Source organism: Ochotona princeps, chromosome 1, assembly GCF_030435755.1.
Source record: "Ochotona princeps isolate mOchPri1 chromosome 1, mOchPri1.hap1, whole genome shotgun sequence".
NCBI classification, from domain to species: Eukaryota; Metazoa; Chordata; class Mammalia; order Lagomorpha; family Ochotonidae; genus Ochotona; species Ochotona princeps.
Window position 1 is genome coordinate 111598623 of NC_080832.1, and position 22990 is coordinate 111621612.

Sequence of the window (22990 nt, forward strand, 5' to 3'; positions counted from 1 at the left end):
GTAGGCATGATTGTAGAACTTGCTCTAAGCTTAGGGAGACAATGAATAAACACAGCCAAGAGAGAAAGCACTTTGCATAGTGTCGGGACCTCATCAAGTGCCCAGTAAACCTTCACAGAGATTCTTGGCCTCAGCCTGGAATTATCACAGCTGTCAGGAAGCAGTTAGCCTGAGGACCGTGGAATCAACCCCATGAGGCCTGCCTTGCCTGAGACTTCAACTTCTCACCACTGTAACTTCCTTCTTCCTCCAGACTGGTGTGGGTGAGCACTTCAGACACCTGCAGTGGCAAGGGTCCTTGCTGGGCAAAACTGAGACAAGCCAGGTGGCTCCTTTATCCATCTGATGGCACCAAGAGCAGGTGAGAGAGCAGAGAGCCATCGGGACACCGCATCCCTGCCCAGCACAGCACATGCACTTGGGCACCTTCTCCCCACTCCCAACCATCCTCCTCCTGTGGCTTCCTCAACAAAAACCACAGTCCGGTCCTCCTAACACACACACATCCTCAGGAACCAGGCACATCTCCCAGCCGTGCCCCCTTTCCTCCCTGCAACCCCATTCTACAGCTCCCCGCCCGTCACTTCACCCCCACATTGGACCCATCTCCACCAAGGACCTTTGCCCATAAAGCACAGACACAAAGGCCTGAATCTAGAATTGACTTTACTGTGTCTGGACCTGGATTTTGAGCAAGCTGGGGAAGCCTGGGGCCTCTGGCCCCAGAGGGGAGAGGGGTGGTCAATGAGTAGCTGGCATCCGTCTCTAAATGATTTGGCACCGGCGTGGACACATTGGGTCCCTGGATATGCAGTTCAAGCCCACTTGGCAAGGGCAGATGAGATTGTAGGCTCCTTTGGTCTGCAAGGGTAGGCAGGTGAGAGAAGTCACAGGGGTGCAGGGGAAAAGGGAGGGGTGGAAAGGCTTTCTGCAAGAAGCCAAATCTTACAGCTTCTGCCTGCGTGACCCGAGGCACAGTAAGTAACCTCTCCTTAGCTCAGTTTCTACATGTCTCACATGGGGACAGCAGCAACCCATTGTGAGGATTGCAGGACATGAAGTGGACTCCAAAGAACAGTGCACCTGTTACCCCTGCTGTAGGCTTAGCCTGGGCAGGAACCCACCTAGTTCCTGAAGGTCCTGGCAGCTCCCCATCCTCCCACAAAAGGTTTGGGCCTGGGGCCAAGTGATCTGGAACAAGACTTTCTGCTCCCTAAGCTGTCTCAGCTACTGATAGCTGTGCTTGGTCACATGCTGCCCCTGTCAAGGCCCAGGCCAGGTAGGTGCTTTAGCTTCACATAATGGGTCAGGGAATGGAGGCTGCAGCCATAAAGTTAGGGAGTCTAAAAGCCTGGATTTAAAGCTCCAAACTGTGCCCCCCACCCCTTCCTCTGCAGGTCACTGTGGCTGGGAAGGGAAAGGCGTCTGGGCCTTCTGTTGTCCACCTTGCTGGAGATGTGCCTGCAGTGAAGACCTGCTGTTTGCAGGCGCCAAGCCAGAAGCAGGACTCTCCTAAGGGAATATGAGGCCATCTCTGCTTTTGTGGAACTCCCACCAGGTAGGGGAGGGAAGCACACGTAGGAAGCTGAGTTGCAAGTGGAATAGCTTAGGTTTGTGATCCAGCACTCCTCTGTGGGTACAGGTGTGTCACGCCTGCTGTGAGGACAAACCCACAGTGGACATCCAGAGGAGGTGGACCACCCAGAGGAGGCGGTCCAAAGCTGGTGGAAAAAGGAGAAAAGGCTTAGGAGGGAGAGGATTCACATGAACACTCCCCACCCCTGCCCCTTCTCACCTGGGGCAGGCACACCTTGTTGAATCTGGCTTTGTGGGCACAGAAGTTTCGGCTAGAGTCCAGGTCCATGAGGCAGCAGTTGCTGAAACACTCATTGTGGTGTGAGCACTTGACTCCGTAGCCCTGCAGGGACAGGCAGGGTGTCCGCCAGGCTGGGACGACTCCTGGGCCACCAGCTCTCTGGCCAGGAAGGCTCTGGACATTGACAGAGAACCAAGTGCCTTGAGGAAGAGAGACCACAAGAGTCTCCCCGGCCCGAGGACCCCCTGCAGGAAGCAGGGGAGAGCAACAACCAGGGCTAGCACCTTCCCTCTGCCCCTTCTTTCTTAGGGCTCCCTCATCTCCACGACTGCCAAAGGGTATTCAGACAAAGGCTGGAGGAGCAGGTCAGATATTCTGGATCACACTTTGATGGGAGAGGGGCAGACAGGGAGGGAGAGAAAGGGGAAGAAGGGGTCTCTGTACTGGAAGGACAACGAGGCAGTGGGGAGGGTCAGGGTGCAGGGAGAAGAGCCTAACAGGTGTTGGATGGCATGTTGCCAGAAGGTATCTGTGGGAGAGGAAGTGAGCCCAGGACTGAGAGAGGCGGGAGGGGGTGCATGGGTGATGTCAGGCCTAAAAACTATCTCCCTCCCTTCCTTCCAGGGCCACCGGGTCGCCCAGAGATTTGACATCCCTTTTGGCCCCTGCCCCTGAGTTTGTAACCTGGGCATAGACTCCCAATCTGAGGAAGGCTCCTGTAGCCCCTACTCTCCCTCCAGAGTTCCCTGGCCTCCCGGCAGAAGGGGCTGCACTCTCCTCTCACCTTTTTTGACTTGGAGAGCTCAGAGCACCCGGGCAGCAGCATGCCCAACAGGAGCACCAGGGCCATGGCCATAGGCCTGGATGGCGATGGCCAGGGGGCAGTCTGCCTGTCTCCTCAGCCCCTGGCCTCCTCTCTCTTTGACCCCGCCTCCCTTCCGTGACCTGGCACCTGCCCAGTCACCCTTTTAGAAAGAAGAAGCAAGGGAGGGCAAGAGATAATGGGCACGGACTGTGCTGCCCATCTCAGCCTCAGCAGCCGTGGGAGGGGAAGGCACCAAATGCAGACAGACAGGCTTGCCTCCAAGTACACACTGTAAACAAAACTGCAAATAAAACTCTAGCAATCCCTCCACAGGAATGTGCGGACATTAGACTAGCTGCCCCCTTGCTGTTCTGATGGAGACCATAGAGTACCAAGTCACTCAGCCACCTTCTGGCAAACCCAGCATTACCCTGTGATGCACACACTGCCCGGACCGCCCCCCAGGCTTCCCTCTGTAAGGACAGGAAGTGGGACAAGGTGACATGTCAAGCCTAGAGGCTTTCTTCATCGCTGGGGGAATTGTCTGAATCATAGAGGAGGCAGTTAGGGGGAAGAGGGAATGGAGGGGCAGGAGTCCAGGGGAGCTGCCTACAGCCATCGGGGAGCTGGGGCATAGGATGGACCTTTGGCAGGCCTCTCCCCAGGAGGCTGCCCCTGCCTGGGCCTCAAGTTGTTCCCCCCAAAGTGAAAAAACAGTCATTTCCCATGGTGGGAGAGATGGGGGACATTTGGGGGTGAAGAGGCACTGAGTTCCTGGCCCCAGAAGGTGGGCACCATGCTGAGCTTTCAAGAGGGATGACACAGAGACAGCAGGAACTAAGAGACAGACATGGGTCGCGGGGGCAATGGTGAGGAGTGGAGCCAGGGGAGGGCCCTGCAGGGAAAGAGCGCCCGCTGGCAGAGGGATAGTCAGGGGAATGGAGCAGAGGGTGAAACTGGGAGTGGCCCAGCTGCTCAGTGGAGTCTGGGTGGTGGAGGGGTTCACCCTCAGCCTGTGAACCCAGGGAGTAGGGTAGAGGTGGAGCCACAGTCTCCCAAGAGAGGGGGGCGGCCAGCAGAGCCACTCCCCAACCCCCCAACTTCTAGTCTACCTTACCCACAGTTGCCTTGTGAACCAGGACCAGCTCAAGACACAGGGTTCTGTGTCCCCCTCCTGCTGGGCCAGGCTGGTCCTAGGGAAGGGGCTGTTAGCTCCACAGAGTACCTGGTGTGCTGCCCCGCTGGAGGAGACTGAGCCTAGGCTGTGACAGGCTAGCCTGTGACGAGGACTTAGCGGGGCTGGGTGCTCCTCAAGATACCCACATGTCACTGTTCATGCAGCACAGGCCTCCAGGGCTCTGGGCAGCTTAAGTGCCCTACAGTGGGCAGGGCCCACCCTGGTTCCTGCCTACACTGCCTTCCTCCAGTGGACACACAGCCTCACAGCACCTGCTGACCAAGCCTCTTCCTCTGTTCCCTGAAGGAGCCACGTTAGCACCCAGTGGCTTTGGCAGGGCAGGCCCCTGGCTCCACCCCCAGAGCCGTGAGGCAATCTCCACTCCTGTGGCTACAAGTGAGCGAAATTCAAACCAAACACACATTTTATTTCATTGAATATCGACTTGAAAGATACAGAGGAGGACAATGCTGTAAGCAGCTGGGGCCAGATCAGGGCAAAGGCAGGCCAGCCCTCCCCAGTCAGCAGCCAGGGCCCAAGTACCTGGACCAGCACCTGCAGTCCAGTGCATCAGGAAGAAATTGAATTACCCACATAAACTGCACTTATGAACTGGCACGCTTATATGGGATGTAGTGTCCCAAGTGGTAGATTCACGGGCTGAGCCACAACTCCTGACCCATAAACTAGTCTTTTTTTTTTTTAATTTTTATTCTTATTTTTCATGACACAGTTCCATAGACTCAGAAATTTCCCTTTCTACCCTCCCATTCTCCCTCATTACCCCCCATGTGGGTGCAGGGAACCAAGGCTTTGGACCATCCTTAGCTGCTTTCCCATGCACTGAGCAGAGAGTTAGATGGGAAATGCAGCAGCCGGGACACAAACCAGCATCCATATGGGATGTTGGAAGGTGGAGGATTAGCCTGTTGAGTCATTACATCAGCCCCCAAACTAGTGTACTTGAAAAAAACAACCAACCAACCAAACAAAGCCCAAGGGCTTCTGGGGTCCCATGACACACAATTTCACTGCGTGTCTCTGTCCTCACTCGGCCTTCCTGGAGGCCCTACTTCCTCTCTGGAGGTTGGGGGGCACCTCTCTTTGGGGAGCCCTCCAGAGCATCTCCCTTCTTTTTAAAATTAATTTTTAAATGGTTAATGGAATTAGGGAGCACACTATGTCAGCCCACGGAGCCCACGTGGGTACAGGGACCCAAGGACTTGGACCAGCCTTTTCTGCTTTCCCAGGCCCTAACCAGAGATCTGGATTGAAAGTGGAGCAGCCGGGACAGGAACAGTGCCCATATGGGATGCTGGTGGTGCAGAGGCTTAGTCTACTATACCACCAAGAACTTCTTAAAAATGTATTTATTTGAAAGGCAGAGTGACACACGAGGAGAGAGAGGGAGAGAGAGAGAGAGAAACATCTTCTATCTACTGTGTCACTCTCCAAATTACCAAAACCATGGAAGCTGGTCTAGGCTGAAGCCAGAAGCTATCAATTCCATTCAGGTCTCCCACCAGGTGGCAAGGGCCCAGGTTATTGGGATGTTTTCCACTGCTTCCCAGGCCACCAAAAAGAGAGAGATTGGAAGTGGAAATAGTACCCCTACGGGATGCAGGCAGTCGTTTTACCCACTATGCCACAGTACCACAGCACTCTTCCCACCCCCAGTGGAATTTTTAAGAGTCAGTTATCACCGTCCCACTTCCTCTTCCTTCTCTAATAGTAGCAGAGGCAAAGGGAAGGTGCCTCCCTCAGCTATGGGCCCTGAGAAAGGATGCTGGGGCATAGGTATCTACCCCCAGCCAACTAGCCAACTAGCATACAGTGTGAATGGGAAATAACCTGTGTCGTTTTGCTGAGGTTGGAGGATGGTTACGGTATCACAGCCCAGCTCATGGCAATGAGTTGGATGCCAACCTGCTACTGTGGGCTATCCCTGACCTCTGCGCCCAAGCCTGCCTTCTCCCAGCTCCCTGGAAATACCGGCTCCACGTTCAGATTTACACAGCCACAGGAGAGGAAAGGGATCCATACTCCCCGCTCCCGACACACAGACATGGAAGCGGGGTGTGCTGGGAACAGAGGTCACAATGAATGGAATCCCCACAGAGTCTTACAGGCCACAGCTGGTGGAACGTCCCATAACTGCTCAGCCTTGTCTCTCATAGTCATTTATTGGATCTCCTTAATTTTATTCAGTGCTTTTGAAGTAGGAATGACTCGGATGGCAGGAGGAGGACCGGGCTCCCAAGTCCTGGGGGCATTGCAGGCTGACAATGACCTTGCAGGCCTGGATCTGGACCTCCTCCTCAGGGTGGATGACCAGGGCCAGCAGCCGGTCTGCCAGGCGTGACTCGTCCCCAAACAGGGCTTCGTGCAGGGACTGCTCGTTGTAATGCCATTTCACAGCACGGTAGTGTGGTGAATTCCGGCCCTCGCTCAGTCGTTCGGCAAACACCAACACCTCAAACAGCAGACTCCCTGGCTGTGACGACTGGAACAGCTTCAGGAAATCAGGGTGCACCTGCAATGGGCACGGCACAAGAAGAGGAATGAATCCCAGCAAGCTCCAAAACTTTCCTTCTTTCCTCCTCCTGTGGCCTCAGCGCCCTGATGTACCTAAGTTGCAAACTCAACTGATTTTCCAGTTTTTCCTTTCATGACCATTCTCTAACTTAATTGCCTCATGGTCCTAGGACATGAATGATATCATAATGTTGATTCCAGGAAATGTGTTGAGACAAACTTTAAGGTTTAGTGTATAGTGAAGTTTATTTCTTTCTTTTCTTCTTCTTCCTTTTATTTGTTTAAAGATCTATTTGTTTGTATTTAAAAGACAAAGCTACAGAGAGAAGGAGATACAGAGAGAAAGATTTCCATCTGCTGGCTCGCTCCTTAAACAACAATGGCAGGAGCTGAGCCAATCCAAAGCCAGGACCCAGGAGCTTCTTCCTGGCCCCCCATATGGATGCAAGAACCCAAGGCCTCGGACTATCCTCCACTGCCTTCCCAGGCCACAAGCAGAGAGCTGGATCAGAAGTGGAGCAGTCAGGACCTATATGGGTTGCTGGCACTTACAGATGGAGGATTAACCTACTATACCAGTGTGGCAGACATGATTAATTTTCATAAATATTGCATGCATGCTTGAAAGAAATGTTCATTTGATAACTATGGAGTGTTATAGGTATGTCTAAAACCTCCAAGCTTATAGGTAACACATACAACATGTATGTTACTTTGCTTTTTATCTATTAATTGCTGATAGAGTAGTTAGAATCTTCCAAATATCCCACTGTGGTGGTAGATTTGTTAATGTCTCCTTATAATTTCATCAAGTTTTGCCAGGTGTGTTTTGAAATTATGTTATCAGATGCATACTAGTTTAGAGTTGTTTTGGCTTTCTGATGAACTAAAATACTGATGATTACAAAGGAACACTCCCTGTCCCTAACAATGCTTTTTGTCATGTCATTGTTTTTCCTGATACTAAAATACTTCCATTCACTTTTGCTTGATCACCAGTTTTTCTAACTCTCAGTGCAAATACCCTTTCGAAGAATATTCCTCCCACAAAAACAAGACTCCCATCCTATTGGGAGGAACGGAGGAGGTGGCTTCCAAGGCACCTGGTGTGGAGGCAAGAGCAAGGTGAAGGCCATCCGTCAGGAGTGAAGCCATCCTTCTTCCCTCCCTGACACCTGAGCTGACGTACCCCAGCCTCTCTGTAAGTCCCCTTTTCTCACCTGGCAGTTGAGAATGTCATAAAGGAGGTCGTTCTTTTGGGCCAGGTGGCTCAGCAGTCGTATGACCTGCACCTGCAGAGGGAGAAAGGCAGCAGAAGGCAGGTGAGTCTACTCCTGGGCAGGGAAGCCACTAGTGCTGGACTGCACTGGGCTGGGCGGGAGGGCAAGGCCTTGGCCATGAGCCCTAGGCACCTGGGACAGGATATAGTCTGACTGCAGGATCTCCATCAGGGCAGGCATCACGCGTCGCAGCTGCGGATGCACGTAGTCGGGCAGCGGAAGGTTGTTGAGCAGTCTGAGGCCTGCCACGTGCAGCTCTGTGTCCCAGATAGTGGAGATCAGCTCCAGGACCTTGATGGCGTGTTCCTGGCATGTGGATGGAGACAGAAGGGTCAGATTTCATGGGATGATCTCCACCACTATCCCTGCCTCTGACTTCACTCTGTACTCTTCCCCCCAAAACTTCCTGAATCAGACAGTTCTTCAAGGCTCACCATCCTTTGACCAAGTGGTCCGGCAGAAATTCTCCATCCTCCTGCCCAGCCTCCTGGATCTACGGCCTGCCCTGACTGCTGCCACCCTCACAGGATTCAGTACAATCCAAATGCTGATGGCTTGCAAATTCACGTCTCCAGATCAGCCCTTCTCTCCCCGAAGTCCAGCAGCCAATTCCGCTATTCTTGCTGAACGCCTAACAGACCTCTCAGAGTGAACACAAGCTCTACTGCAAACCTGCTCCTTCCTCACCCTCCCCGACTTGGCTCTTGACTATGCCGGCTCTCTGGTTGCTAGGCCTAAAGCTTGTGGAAACTTTGACACATTTCTTTTTAATTAAGATGTGTTTATTCAATCAAAAGGCAAATAAAGAGAGAGAGACGGAGATCTCCCATCCACTGACTCATTCCCCAAATGGACACAACGGCCAGGACTGAGCCAGCCAAAGCCAGAAGCCACCCAGGTCCCTCAGTGGGCGCAGGGGTCCAAGCTCTTGGGACATCAATCTGTTGCCTTCTCAGGCACATTAGCGGAGAGCTGGGAAGCAGGGCAGCCAGGATTCTAACCAGTGGTCCAATCTCTGGTTACTTAACCTGCTGTGGCATGGTGCCAGACCCAAATGTTTTAAATTTGAATGAGGTCCAATTTATTCATTTTTCTCTTCTAGGTTATGCTTTTGGTGCCAGATCTCAACACTGAGCCCGAGGTCCTGAGAGGTTGTCTCCTTTATCGTTGAAGTGTCACCCCCCACCCAGCCTTCCTTATCTGCTCCCACCTTCTTTTCCTGTGTGACACTTACTACACAGAATATACTATATATTTCACTCATCTTTGTATTGCTTGCCTTGCTCTGTTAGAATACAAATTCTACAAGGACAAGATTTTCCCTATTCTGTTAAGTGCTTTTTCTCCAGTGTCTTGGAACAACGCTCTGCAGGCTGGTACGGTGTGTGGATGCCGGTTCAAGTCCCAGATGCTCTGCTTCCAATCCAGCTTCCTGCTAACGGCCTGAGAAAGCAGTGGAGAATAGACCAAGGCCTTGAGCCCCTGCACCCATGTGGGAAACCCTGAAGAAGCTCCTGGCTTCTGATCAGCTCAGCTCCACCTCTTGTGGCCATTTGGGAAGTAAACCAGTGGATGGAAGATCTCTGTGTCTTCCCTTTTCTTTCAAGCACAATAAATCTTAGTAAAAGAGAACAATGCTTTAGTACAATTGCACAATATAGGTTTTTTTTTTTTTTTAAATAAAGAGATCTTGGGGGCTGGCATTGTGGCATAGTAGGTTAAGCCACTACTTGCCATACTGACGCCCCATATGGTTGCCAGTTTGTCTCGGCTGCTCCACTTCCAATCCAGCTCCCTGTTACTGTGCCTGGGAAGGCAGCAGAAACTGAGTGCCTTGGCTGCTGCTATCCACATTCTTCTTTATTTAGCCTAGGGATTAAGATGCCTGCCTTGCTCATCAGCCTCCAAGGATTAAACTCCTGGTTCCCACTCTTGGTTTCAGCTTTCTGTTCATGCTGCTTCTGACCACCCCACCTGGGAGAGACCTAGATTGTGTTCCCAGTTTCTGCTTTAGCCCTGCCCAGTACAGCCCCAGCTGTTGTGGGCACCTGGGGAGTGAATCAGTGAATAGAAATGTACTTTCTCTCTCTATCCATTTCAAATCACACATTTTTTTTTTTTTAAAGAAATCAGGGCAGGCTCAATAGCTTAACTGGCTAATCCTCCACTTGGCAAGTGTAGCATCCCATATAGGTGCCAGTTTGTGTCCCAGTTGCTCCATTTCCCATCTAGCTCCCTGCTTGTGGACTGGGAAAGCAGTGGAGGATGGTCCAAAACCTCGGGAGATCTGGAAGAAGCTCCTGCCTCCTCCTGGCTTTCAATCAGCTGAGGTCTGGCCATTGCAGGGGGGAATCAGTGGAAGGAAGATTATTTTCACTGTTTCCCCTTCTCTCTATAAATTTGATTGTCCAATAAAAATAAATAAATCTTGGAAGGAAGGAAAGGAAAGAAGGGAGGGAGGGAGGGAGGGAGAAAGGGAGGGAGGGAGACAGGGAGGAGCGTAACCAGTGGGGGTTGGAGGACTGCCGGGAGGGCCCTGGCTGGGGGTGTGCCTGGAAGAAATCAGGGAAGCCCCGCCCTTCTGCCCATCCAGTTACTGTCTTCCAGAGCAGGGTCTGGTATAACTAACTGGTAAATGTATGTTTTCCTGAGTTCCGTGAGTCACTACAGAGAATTTTCAAACCAATAGGAACTTCCCAGATGTACGTGTGTGTGGGCAGAAGCCACACCTGTGCCTGGTATGTCAACAGGGGGCAGTCCTGGGGAGACTTAACCTATAAGCTAGGCATCCTGCCCGCATGCCTGGGGTCGCCACCACACTGACATGGGAGAGCTTCATCCTTCCACTCATTTTTGGATGAAAAACTCAGACTGAAGCAACTTCTGGAACAGGACCACTGATCCTGTGCCAAGCCAAAGGACTTCAAGATTAACAGCCCTTGTTGCTCTGCACCACAGCCACCTGCCTCTGGGCTCACCTGGATTTTAAGCCTGAATTTTCTGATGCCAGAGAATGCTTTCAGGGTGTTTAGAGCTTGGATTTTGACACTGTTATCCTTGTCATCCAACATGTCGCCCACCAACCTGATGTCATCCGTAGTACAAGAGGAGGCCTGGGATGTATGAGGAGAGACGGAAGAGGCACAAGGCCAAAGTGTCCTAGAACCCCTGCCCCCCACGCCATCACCAAGAACCCTCGGCATACCCCTCCCAGCATCAGCGGACAGGCCCCAGCCCCACCAAGGGGAAGGGATGCCTCCCTCACCTCGGGCTCCAGCAAGTACACGCAGCGAGTGATGCTGTGCAGGATCATGCTCTTGCTGTACTCGTCTTGCTTGCATTCCAAGGACTTGAACAGCCTCCGGAGCTCGCCTGAGTCCCGCCCATGCCGCTCGCGCTCGATGGCCAGGCCTAGACGACAACACCCCCCACCCCGGCCGAGTTCAGCCTGTGGACTCACAAGCAAGGACAGAAAGGGTAGGGAAGCAGGGAACGAGGGCTCCGGGGACACAGTGGCCTCGCTAGGCAGGGGTTGTGCTGTCCTATTGCCATATCCTACGCTGACACCGGAACAAGCCCCTTCCTGGTACCCACCCTACAGCCAAAATGCCACCAGCAGAAGGCAACCAAGCAAGCATCTGGCAGAAGGGGCACTGTTTTCTGCTTGATACACAAGAGTACCACGTGGGTTCATGAAAGCTTCAGGTACCATTCAGTCTTCTATTCCTGGGACAACAACAAGGATGAGGACAGTGGCAGCTGCCTCAGTTTCTGAGAAGCAGAATGATAGGGCACAGAGTGAATGCAGTATTTGCCAGGTGAGTTCTGAAGCCACTGCAGGAGGGAGTGGACTGCTGGGCACCCTGAATGCTCCAGCACCTCTCGCCCTACTGGGGGGGGGGGGCGGTTAACTGCAAGGTGGGTTCAAGGAAGACAGAAGAGAAAGAAGAAGGAGACAAAGAACTTGGAGGAGTCACCTTTGGGCCTTCCCACAGGGGAGGCCTCGGGAGCAGGTACCTCCTGGGGCAGAGCCCTCTCCCCAGGGCCCGCACACTCACGGGCGATACAGATGGGCGAGTTGGTGCATAGGGGTGGTTGGCATTTTATGCCGGCCCTGATGGCCTTGTAGAGCAGGTAGATGGCCCCGGCACCTGTGGCCAGGCTCACTACACTTTTGCGGATGTCCAGTAGCGCCAGGCACCGGGGGATGCTCTTGCCCATGTCCTCAGTGCTGCCTTGTGCTTGGGTGGGAACTTAGCCCGACGCACCTGGGAGGAGGCTTCCGGAACCAGAATTCTTGACAGTCAACTAGGATCCCACAATCGGAACCCAGGCAACAAAGGAAACTGGGGAGACACCAAAACCGAGGGTGGCAGTCAGGCAACGTGGCAGCCAGAGGTGCCTGGAAGGATGTTCAGGTGCAGCTTTGGAACTGACCTGCTCACACTTCAGGCGTTGCCCTGTCTGGAGGAGCCAGGTTGGTGGAGACCCAGCTGACAGTGCCAGTGGCTGTCTTCTTCCGGTAGGGGGCAGCAGAGGCCCACCTCTGTGCTTGAGGCCTTGGAGCATTTCAGCAAGGGGTGTGTGGAGTGTGCCTCCCTTCCCTTCCCTGGCCCCGTAGTCCTTGATCTTCCTACCCCACCTCCACTCATCAGAGAGAGCAAAAGGGAGGAGCACCTTAGAGAGCCCCACACACAGCATCTACGTGGGAGTCTGTCCAGTGGCCGAGATCCAGCAGGCACTCCCACACTTGACCAGGATTAAGTGATGTCTCCCCACACCTTGAAGAACTGTAGGGGGCAGAACCAGTGAGGCTCTGGGCCCATCTAACCCTAATCCTAAAGGAGAAAGGGTCTACCCTTACTGGGGTCTTGTTTCTGGAATTTAAAAAAAAGTGCGGTGGGTGGATCTGGATCTTTGGGTTACAGGGCTCCCAGTATGGGAACCTCACCTCCCACCCTGCACATCGGTGGGAATGGAGTCAGGTTGGAGTTAGGCTCCAACCTCTGCCATCAGCAGGTGAGACTGGATTTCTCCTCCCCCATCCCCACCTCTTCTGGCACTAACAGGGAAGTGACAAGCCAGCAGCAGGTGCTACTGCAGATGGCTGTGCCAGTTTGCAGCTTCCTCGCCTGCCTGTGAGCTGGGGCAGAAGGCTCTGGATGCTGGGCTGTGCCCAAGGTTGGAGGGAGGTGGGAAAGCAGAGATAGTCTTCAACCCCTTCACCCCAACTGCTTGCGCCACCCACCTCCTGCCAAAGGATGCTGTGGCCAGGCAGGCCTGCAAGTCTTACCATTACAGCCCGGGCTTCCGGGATGCCAATTGTACCACAGGGGCTAGCGGAAGTTCCTGAACTGGCATCTCTTCCCAGCTCTGCCTACCCCCCATGCCTCCAGGCACTCTACCCAGCCATGAGAAAGTGGGCTTCTCGCCTGGAGAGTGGAAGCGCCCAGCCTGCCCCAGCTCAGGAACTCCAGACAGAAGGCAATGGCTGCCGGAGGCGGACTGTCACTGCAGGTTCCAAGGCCACAGCCGATCCCCCAGAGCAGGACCCAGAATTACTCGCCCCATGTAGTGGGGAGCCTTAATGTCCTAACAGAAGCAAACATGAGGTTCATGTTTTAAAGATCTATTTTATTTGGCTTGGCTCTGGCCGTTGTGACTCCTTGTGGAGTGACCCAGCGTACGGAAAATTAAAGGGACAGAGAGGCATCTGCCAGTGGTGTCCTTTCATGACTGTCCTTTCTCGGGAATGACCAGTTTCGATTCAGATGCTGCCACTCCTCCTTGGAGAATTAAAACGCATTTTCTTGGATGGCGATAACAGACAATGGGTGTGATTTAGTCCCAAGTCCGTCATTCTGCTATTTAAGTGTATCCTGACATTGTAGAGATGGACAGTGGTGTGAGTCCACCATCCTATTGTCAAGATATATTTAATAGTTTCAGAATTAGAGCTCCATCGGTGGCACATTAACTCAGTTTCCGGGTAGCATGAGATATTGTTTGTGACAAAAAAAATGGACAGTGGGTGTGATTTAATGTGTCACTTGCGGAGTGAGCAGGATTCACGTCCACAGGAATGCCCTGTGGGAAAGCCTGGGTGCCTCCCAGCGGGAAATGCCCATCATTCAGTGGAGACACCCACCACCTGTCACCCCCATTCTCTACAGGCTGCCCAAGGAACTACCTGGAGTGACTCCGGTGAACTCCCAAACTCCAGCCCAACCCCTTCCACGATGTTCTTAAAAGACCACGGAACCACTCTCCATGGGGGAGGGGGAGTGTTCAGCCTGGTTGATCAAAAAAGCTCCAGGTGCCCTTGGGGTTCCCTAGAGAAGACAGTGCAGCCGTCAGCACCGGTGTGCCAGAACGGCGGGGGGTGGGGGGGAGGTGTGGAGGACGGTGGTTAGCCTGTCTGGACTCTAATGGAAAGCCCGCCAGCTGAGGTTCAAATCCCAGCAGCGTGGCTGGACAGTCCACAAATCCGAGTCTCAGAGGACGACTTTGCAACCTTCACCTGCTGTGTGGAGGTGCTGCCGCCTGGCCTGCAAGGGAAGCGCGTGCTGCTCCTTCGGGCGCACCGGGGATGCGCCACACAACACCGGGGCGCTTCGCTCGCCCAAAGTCGACAGCCGAGCCACCGTGGGGCCCACGCTCTCGAGACGTCCCGTCCCCAGCGGGCGCTCACCCTGGCCGAGGAACCCGGTCCAGGAGCGTCCGGGGAGCTGTGACTCCGGCCAAGGCACGTCGCCGGGAGAACACCCGGGGGCCAGCACGCGCAGCGGCAGGGCGGGTCGCGCGCGGGGGCGGGCGGAGGCCGCGCCCCTCCCCGGCCCGCGCGCGCATCCGGCGGCGGGCACAGGATGTTCTTTCCTCTCTGTCCCCCCCCCCGCCCCCGCTCTCACTTTCTCTCCACTCCCTTCCCCCTGCCGCGCCCGGCGCCGGCACCTTGCTTAACTCCCTCGCCGCCGCGCCACCCGGGGCCTGGCCGTCCTCGCCAGCGCTCGGGACGCTGAGCGAGCCAGAAAGCTGCCCAGGAGGAGCGTCGGGGGCTGGACCAGTGGAGAGGGGGCTCACAGGGACGGATTACCCCACCAGCTCACCAGGGCGGAGTGGGGCTGCCCGGGCGGCCAAGTGGCCGTAATTAGTGCCGAACCTGCGGGGAGCGGCCGGGACCGAGGGGCGCCAGCCTCATCCTCCCTCCAGGTTTGGATAAACAGGGGCCACCGAGGCAGCGGCCAGAGGATGCCAACAGGCCACACCCCCTCCCCAGCGCACGTCACTGTTTCCAAGGCGACCGAGGGCGGAGACGTGGGCCGGAGAAGGGGAGACCTTAGGGACCCGAAGCAGCCGGATGCTAAGGGACCCGGCGGGGGCGGGCTTTTCATCCTTGCTACTTTCGTGGATGTCCAAGAAGCTGAGGGAGGGGCAGCTTGTGTTGCCTAATTTGGCTCAGCAAGCATTCAGCAAGCTTTTCCCGGTGTCGGGGCTAGGCTGGGGTGGCCTCGCATCCCGGGGTACGTCCTTGCTGCGGTGGTGAAAGAGTCAAACGGCGATGACCAGTGGTGTCTCTTTTCACGCTTGGATGAGCACAGTGCTTCGTGCCGCCACGCACGGACCCTTGGCATTCTTTGGCCCTCCTGCGGCAAGGCAGGTATCCCTAGAGTGTCCTGAAGAGGAAGCTCAGAGATGGGAGGAGATTCAGCCCCAGGGCCCTGCCTCAGGCTTCCTTCTGCAAATAGTCAAAGGCCCTGAGAGGGAGGGAGTCGATCTCCTGGGTGAGAGGAGGGTCTGCAGATACCAAGGGCTGTGGGTGGGTGGGCAACAAAGCGGGGAGCTCACGGGCCCACAGGGGACATGGTGGCAGACTGACCACTGTGGGTGGGATCTGTCAGACTCATTGCAGGAGGGAGACCCAGCCAGGTCATGGGTCAGGATCCGTGTGTGTGTGCGTGTGTGTGTGTGAGAGAGAGAGAGAGAGAGAGAGAGAGAGAGAGAGATCTCAGACTGGTACAGTGGCCCAGGGATGCATTGCTGTTTGGGGTTGGGCTCTCCTGGGGGGCCAACAGAGCCAAGGCCCATTACCCTCTGCTGTCTGCCTTTCTCTGGGGTTCTGTGTTTCACTGGAGCAAAGGTCCTCAGGAGGCAGCCATGCTCTCTCCACTCTGCACCCAAGTTTCTCCCAGCTGACATTTGGCACAGACTTCCTGAGATGGGAGTTTCTGGCTTCACTACACCCCTCTACAGATGCTGGGGGATTGGCAAGCAGTGGATGCTCAGAACAAAGGGCCCCAGTGGGCAAGTGTCAGGAGCTTGCACGCCACGGTGTGCCCAGGGAGTTGGCGATCTGCAGTGCACGCGTCACTCTTGCAGATGGGACACCAGGTACCTTTGCAGGGAACACGCGGTACAGCTGGTGTGCCCGGCTGAGGACGCTGAAGTTGATAACAGACACCATAAATGGTGTTTGAGAAAGCTTGTTCCAGCAGGGTGTGTAGGAGGAAGGAAGAGCCTGGGTCAGAAAGGGCAGTATGGCAGCTAGTGTGGGAATAGGGGCCAAAGGTGGCATCGATGGTGCCAGAGAGGAAGGGCTGAGTGAGAAAATGGATGAGAAAACAAGACATTTTGAAATGAAAGTTACAGGTGTGTGTGGCGGGGGAGGAGGGCACAGCAAGTTAAGATGCTGTTGGGACACGGGAGAGCCTGGTTTGAGTCTTGCCTACTCTACTTCTAATCCAGCTTCTTTCTTTTTTAAGATTTATTTATTTTTATTGCAAAGGCAGATATACAGAGAGAAGGAGAGACAGAGAAGAAGGTCTTCAGTCCCTTGATTCACTCCCCAAGTGACCACAACAGCTGGAGCTGCGAGACTCAAAGCCCGGGCCCAATAATTCAACTCTTTAGGTCTCTGTCACCTACATGGGAGACCTGAATGGAGTTCTGCTCCTCCTGTCTTTGCCTGACCCAGCCCAGAGGGACTTGGGCCTCTTAGGGAATTAACCAGCCAATAGAAAATCTATGTCTCGCTGCCCTCTTTCAAACAAATCATTGGTTAAAAAAAAAAATTTAATTAAGGAGCCGGGCCCAGCGCGGTAGCTCAGTGGCTCAGTGACCTCGCCTTATATGCACACGTCAGCATCCCATATGGGCGCCAGTTCCCACCAGCTCCCTGCTTGTGGCCTGGGAAAGCAGTGGAGAACAGCCCAAAGCCTTGGGCCCCTGCACTCGCGTGGGAGACCTGGAGGAAGCTCTTGGCTTCAGATGACTTTGAATTGGCTCAGCTCCAGCCGTTGCAACCACTTGGGGAGTGCACCAGTGGATGGAAGGTCATTCTCTTTGTAAATCTACCGTTCCAATAAAATAAATGAATCTTAAATTTAAAAAATTAAGGAGCCAATATAGCAGTATAGTATTTAAGCCACTGCCTACATTTCCAGCATCCTGGATGAGCACCAGTTAGAGTCTCAGATGCGCCATTGCTGATCCAGCTCCCTGCTGATAGCCTGGGAAAGTAACAAATGATGGCTCAAGTATTTGGAAGCCTACAATCAGGTGAGAGACCTGGAGGAAGCTCTTGGCTCCTGATAAGCTCAGCTTTGGCTATTGTGGCTATTTAGGGAAGGGAAATCTCTCTCTCCTCTCTGTCTCTGCTTTTCTCTGTATGCTGCCTTTCAAATAAAAAATTAAAATCTTTTAAAAAAATTAACCCAAACACAGGCCCGGAAGTGTGGCCTAGCGGCTAAAAGTCCTCGCCTTGAAAGCCCTGGGATCCCATATGGGCGCAGGTTCTAATCCCAGCAGCTCCACTTCCCATCCAGCTCCCTGCTTGTGGCCTGGGAAAGCAGTCGAGGACGGCCCAAAGCTATGGGACCCTGCACCCTCCTGGGAGACCTGAAAGAGGTTCTTGGTTCCTGGTTCCTGGCTTCGGATCTTTGGATCGGCGCGCACCAGCCCGTTGCGGCTCACTTGGGGAGTGTAACATCGGATGGAAGATCTTCCTCTCTGTCTCTCCTCCTCTGTATATCCAGCTTTCCAATAATAATAAAATCTTTAAAAAAAAATTAACCCATGCACCTGGTAAGTTTGGAGGATCTGAAAGAGACGGCCTTGGGCAACGGGTAAGAGTGGTGTGAGTGACCCAGGAAGCCTTTGGTCTCCTGTGAATGGAGCTGACCCAAGCCAAGCCCAGGAGGGTAGTGAGTAGGCTGCTTTGTGAGTGTCCCTGTCACAGCTGCAGGCCTGGGATATCATGAACAGATGGCATATATCAGAGTAGAAGGGTGGCACAGGTGACAACAAAGGTGCCATCCTTCCCCACCCCCACCCCGAGGAAACAGCTAAGGGAGCCCACGTGGGTGTGGACAGGTGGTCCGGCCCAGGCCTGTGCTGCCATGTGCCTTCTAGTTACAAGGGTTGCAGAGACACCGTCTGACTGCCTTGGGAGCCTGCAGCCTTGGGGAAGACTTCAACAGCTTGGGGCCCCGCCCTCAGCTCCACCCCTGAAGAAGCTTCGGAGCCTGGGCCTGGTGCTGCCTGCCAGAGCCATTCCTGGAAGCCGGCAGAGGGCAGAGCCCCTCCCTCCCCGTCTGCCCTGGCACTCTCCAGGCACAGCGTGTCCCTCGGGGCACCTTGGAGGCAGAGTTGCTGTCACCCCAGCAGACAGTGGGCACAGGGGAAGGAAGGCGGAACCTTGTGGCCGGGTGGCAAGGCTTCGTGGGTGTTTGCTGTGGCTTGGGGGCAGGGTGGGTGAGGCAGGAGAATGGGGCTCGCGGGCTTAGAGCTCAGAGCAGCACACCACCTGCTTCTCCCTCCCTCTCCGGAGGAAATTTTCGGGGGCCTAGTGGTTTTGAGGGGAGGGGACAGGAAGAGACGCTGAACTCTGGGTCAGCTGAGGACAAAGACATAGGAGATCTTGTTCCTTGCATCCCATTTCTCCTAGGACCCTCGCCTCTGACGTCCTATAAGACACGAGTGGTGCGGTTCGAGGTGGGATGGGGTGGGGGTATTAGGGCTCGGCTGCACCTGTAGGGTGGGGTGAAGGGCGCGTCCCTCCCAAGGTGGCCGAAGCCAGCAGCGCTCCGGCAGGGGCCCTGGGAAGCGCCAGTCAGGATGGGGAAGTCGGGAGAGGGCAGAGGCTCGCGCGGCAGGGCCACGTGGGGCGGCGCGCCCGGGCCGGGTGTCGGGTCGGCTGCGACCGCAGGCTGCGAGAGCGGTTGATCTGGTGGTGAGCTAGCACACCCACTTACCCAGCTGCTGAGTCAGGCTGTTCTGCTCGCGCTCGCCCCGCCGCTCGCTGGGGACATTGTGTTCCAGCCCCGGCGCGCTGGCAGCGGGCCCAGACGCTCACCCCAGCCTCCTCGCCCTGTTTGTGCTCGCGGCTTGCGCTCAGCGCGCAAGCTCTCCAATGTCGCCGCTGCCTCGGCCCCACGGCTGCGCGCGCGTTAGGGTAGGGGCTGTGGGCGCATCACCTCGGGGACGCGCGCGGCGGCCGTACCTACGCGTCCGCGTCCCCCAAACCTACCTCCCAACTCTCTCCCCCACCCCACTGCTCCCATCAATCCCCTCGCCTCCGGAACCCCGGCTTGTGTGGGACTGGCTGAACACTGCAGAGCGAGATAGATTGCATGGGGGCGACCCTACAGGGAGAAGGAGACGCCTGCGCTGTGCCCGTGCAGGTGCCGGGAGGAGGATGACTGAGAGCAAGCCGGGTCCCTGGCTTGTGAGCCCTGTGCTGCGGCCACGTGGAAACCGGTGTTGGGGTTGGGTGGGAGAGTAAGCCGAGCGATCCCTAGGAGGAGCCTCCCCGCCCCCTTCACTAAAGCCCTGGGCACGGAGACTCCCGGGATTCCCGGGGCTTGACGAAGCAAGCCCAGCCCTTTGGAGCAGCTTGGGAAACCCCTGGCAGGCTGCTGGGCTTGGGGAGAGCCGCTACACTGTGGGCGGCGGCGAATGGCAGCGTGGAGGAAGGCCACCCCACACCTGCACCTGGCGTCCGAGCCCGATACCTTTGTCAGGCCCTGGCGCCGCCCAGGTTTAGCCAGAGCCACGTCTTTCTCCCCTCTCCACCCCCAGAAGGGGACACTGAGGCTCTCTACACTCCGCGGAGGGCGCGGATCCTGCTGTGCACACTTCTAGGCACGATTCCTCAAGTCTTGTCTCTCTCTTGCCGCGTCCGGCCTTTTAGCGCGGCTTCCCTGGCGCGAAGCGGCCGGCCCCTCCTCTGGACTTGTACCTTTCTCACGGCACAGCATGTAGCCTGTCTCCTGTTCTAGTGACCTGTTTACCAACCCTGTTCTCGCCAGATTAGAAAGTCCTTGAGACCAAACAAAGTCTGCCTCCTCCCCCAGCCCTCCCTGCCCAGGGCCCCACCCCGTCAGCTCCAACTCATCTCCCGCGGGGGACCCTGCCTGGGCACCCGGGAGTTGCCGTTCAATAAACACGGGTGTATTGAAGTGATTTCCTGCCTTCCGGCAGTTTGCAGGCGGTCTGAAGAGACAAACACGCAGCGTGTGAGGTTAAACAATAACCCAAGCCAGCAGGTGGTGAGTACCAGCCCCGTGTGTGTGGTGTCCCAGCCACAGGTTCTCAGAAAGAAGGTGCTGGTACCGGAGGAAGATCCCGGGAGGGTGCAGGCCTTGAACTGTGTGCAGTAGAGGAGAGGGTGGAGGGGACACGTGCTGGGTGATGTCACCGCCTTCCTGCAGGGCACTTCGCCTGCATTATCTCCCCTGGGCAGGGGAAAGGCAAGGGGGAGGCTGGGGTTGGGCAGGCTGGAGGGGTCAGTACCCACGCCAGGCGCACCCCGAGCCAACCAGAACACAGAGGCAGCCTCAGATCTGGGCTCCCCACCCTGGGTCCTGAGCACTGCCTGTTCCCTGGCCTGCCACTCCTACCTGCTACGCCCCATGGAGCTGCCCAGCACTGCCTGGGGCTGGATGCTCTCGGGTCCCAACTTTGGCGAACAACTGGCTGTGTGTCCTTGGGAAGGCGCTCCCTTCCGCCTTCTGTGGGCTTCTGGGAGCCCTCGCAGGCCGGAACACTGTGAGTCAGTGTCTGAGTGATGCTCCGGCCCCACCCTTACCCTCAGCTCCGAGTCACCTGGGCTGTGCACCTTTACCCAGCCACCACCGCCCCCCCCCCCACTCCTACCCCCATCTGCAGCTGCACAATCTGGAACTGCAGAGAGGAACATTGAGTACAGAGAACGAGCAAGGATTCAGGCTTCCTGTGGTTGCAAAAGGAACACGGGGACTTTCCCTGCGGTGCCCGAACTGTGGGAGAAGTGGGGGAGGGGTGGGGCCGGGGCCAACCCCTAAAGAACCTCTACTCCCTCCCCTGCCCTCCTCAGCGCTCCCTGCTTTGAAAAAGGCTGGTACAGTTTGTTATGCCGGGGCCGGAATGTTCCGTGTGTTTCATGTGGCCTCTGTCCAGTCCTACACTGGCCGCTTTATATTTATACTTCCTTCTCCAGCCGGGGCATCCTGCTGTCAGTCACCCCTGCTCTCCTCTGCCCTTCTGCTCCTGGGCCCCCTGCACTCCCCATGACTCCTGTCACTGCGCCCACCCCCACACCAGCCCACAGACGGAAAGATGGGATATAGACTGCTCCTCCACCAAGGGGGGTGGGAAACAAAAATTGGATTCCAGAAGGATGAGAGAGTGGCCTGTTCTCTCTCCCCCATCACCCAACCCAATGCTGAATCAGAAGCTTCTCTGCGTCTTCCCACTGTCCCCACCACTCCCTGTTTGCCCCTGGGGAACCCCACCAGTGTTCCTGAGCCCAGCTGGACTGGTGAGAACCTGTGCAAGATGCTGACAGAGGTCGAGCAGGCTGGGTCATCAGTGATTCCCTCCACCCCAGCTCAGCAGCCACAGAGAAGACAGACAGAGGGCAGGGGGAAACGAGGCGGTCTCCCACTGCACAGCCCCCAGAGCCACACACGACCTGCAGATTGCACGTTGACTCGTGGTGATTTCCGGCTGTTTTGCAGAGATGTGGTCAGTCCCCCTTCCTCCAAGCGCCTTCAATATTCAGAAGTGAAGACATTTACGATCCAGCCTCCCTCATCCAGAAGCATCTGATTTTATTCATCAGGAGCATAGCTGATACTGGTGGCTCCGTGGAAGGTGCTCTCTGCACCCCACCCACCCTCGGCTCCCACAAGAGTTCAGAACCCAAGGTGTGGTGGTGGGGGAGCAGGTTTGGGGTCAGGGTCCTCTATACAGCTCATTAGCTTTCAGCAACACCTCTAGGAACTGAGTGCTATTGGTAGCTCCCATGACGATTCAGGAAACTGAGGCACAAAGAGGTGACAGCTAGGGTTCATCCAGCATCAAAGCCAGCACCTCAGAGTGGAAGGTTGGAGTGCCCAGATCGCGTGTCTGAAACCAAGTCCCCATTTCTCAAGCCTTGCCCACCCAAATGACTCCTTCCTTCCCTCACAGACACTTGGAACCCCATGCCTGCCCTGACATAGGATGTAACAACTTAAAGATGGGTTTCCAGTCCATTTGACAGGTTGAAACCTGGAGGCTGGTGAGGCCCAGAATCCACCATTGGCTGTAGAGCTGGATGGATGGGCCTGCAGGCCATGGGCTCAGCTTGTGTTCTGGCCAGCTGGCATGCCTGCTACCCCCACCCTTTACTAGGAATAAGCTGCCTCACTGTAATGGTTTGTCCCTACAATCCAAAAGCCAGGGACTGAGATCAAGTGGTGGACCTCTGAATTCAGGTTGGCTGGTGGCTCCCAGGGACCTGGGGACCCATTCCCAGAGGACTCTGGGATACATCACACCATTATATCAACCCTCAGTGATTGTCTCAGACTGTGTGCAAGTCATTCACCTACCCTAACTTAGAATTACCTTACAGGGAGAGGACTGGTACCCACTTTCCTGCTGGGAAGACTGAGACAAGAGCCGCTAAGGTATTCACCTGATGGTAAGGAACTAGGGCTGTGGCTGCTGTCTGGGACACTGTGTTTCCTGTCCCTGAGCTAGGACAGAAAGAACTTCCCAAGATGTCCTGAAATGTGTGGCTTGTCACCCTTAGGAGGAGACCACAGCACTGAGCCAGGAGGCCAGGGCACCAGACATTCTGTATTTAGTCAGCCCCACCTGGTCTCTGGCTTCCTGCCCTTCATGGCTGCCGAGGACGCATGACGTCCCCTCCCAGCCTCTTCCTCTGCTCCTTCCTCCTTTCGTTGTACTTGCTGAATCCAGTTTTATGCATCGGTATCTACTTTTTTTTTTTTTTTTAAAGATTTATTCATTTTATTACAGCCAGATATACACAGAGGAGGAGAGACAGAGAGGAAGATCTTCCGTCCGATGATTCACTCCCCAAGTGAGCCGCAACGGGCCGATGCGCGCCG

The 22990-nt window shown here is 55.4% G+C and overlaps 2 protein-coding genes across 4 annotated transcripts; both read right to left on the reverse strand.

The window, feature by feature from the left end:
• Positions 1 to 648: 648 nt before the first annotated feature.
• On the reverse strand, positions 649 to 2746 carry CLPSL2 (colipase like 2). 2 transcript variants are annotated; one of them, XM_004590472.2, is made up of 3 exons: positions 2601 to 2746; positions 1796 to 1918; positions 649 to 861 (listed from the first exon to the last, which is right to left on the reverse strand). In XM_004590472.2, the coding sequence occupies exons 1-3, from the start codon at positions 2670 to 2672 to the stop codon at positions 766 to 768; spliced, it is 291 nt and encodes a 96-aa protein (XP_004590529.2). In that variant the 5' UTR covers positions 2673 to 2746; the 3' UTR covers positions 649 to 765. The 2 variants fall into 2 exon arrangements, with proteins under 2 accessions (XP_004590529.2, XP_058520123.1); XM_058664140.1 differs by having other exon boundaries at positions 1796 to 1990; positions 2601 to 2740.
• A 3216-nt stretch (positions 2747 to 5962) lies between these two features.
• ARMC12 (armadillo repeat containing 12) lies at positions 5963 to 11912 on the reverse strand. 2 transcript variants are annotated; one of them, XM_004590311.3, is made up of 6 exons: positions 11672 to 11912; positions 10879 to 11024; positions 10592 to 10726; positions 7746 to 7919; positions 7554 to 7625; positions 5963 to 6331 (listed from the first exon to the last, which is right to left on the reverse strand). In XM_004590311.3, the coding sequence occupies exons 1-6, from the start codon at positions 11832 to 11834 to the stop codon at positions 5999 to 6001; spliced, it is 1023 nt and encodes a 340-aa protein (XP_004590368.1). In that variant the 5' UTR covers positions 11835 to 11912; the 3' UTR covers positions 5963 to 5998. The 2 variants fall into 2 exon arrangements, with proteins under 2 accessions (XP_004590368.1, XP_004590367.1); XM_004590310.3 differs by having other exon boundaries at positions 11591 to 11912.
• Between the last annotated feature and the right edge of the window lie 11078 nt (positions 11913 to 22990).

Bases quoted from the DNA above. Each gene is read 5' to 3' on its own strand.
- CLPSL2 (XM_058664140.1), bottom strand. From the start codon at position 2,672: ATGGCCATGGCCCTGGTGCTCCTGTTGGGCATGCTGCTGCCCGGGTGC. The intron at 1,991-2,600 runs GTGAGAGGAGAG...GTCAATGTCCAG, and splicing joins AGCTCTCCAAGTCAAAAAAG to AGCCTTCCTGGCCAGAGAGC. The intron at 862-1,795 runs GTGAGAAGGGGC...CTACCCTTGCAG, and splicing joins ACAAGGTGTGCCTGCCCCAG to ACCAAAGGAGCCTACAATCT.
- ARMC12 (XM_004590310.3), bottom strand. From the start codon at position 11,834: ATGGGCAAGAGCATCCCCCGGTGCCTGGCGCTACTGGACATCCGCAAA. The intron at 11,025-11,590 runs GTGACTCCTCCA...GTTGTCGTCTAG, and splicing joins CCCTGTGGGAAGGCCCAAAG to GCCTGGCCATCGAGCGCGAG. The intron at 6,332-7,553 runs GTGAGAAAAGGG...TGCCCATTGCAG, and splicing joins ATGACATTCTCAACTGCCAG to GTGCACCCTGATTTCCTGAA.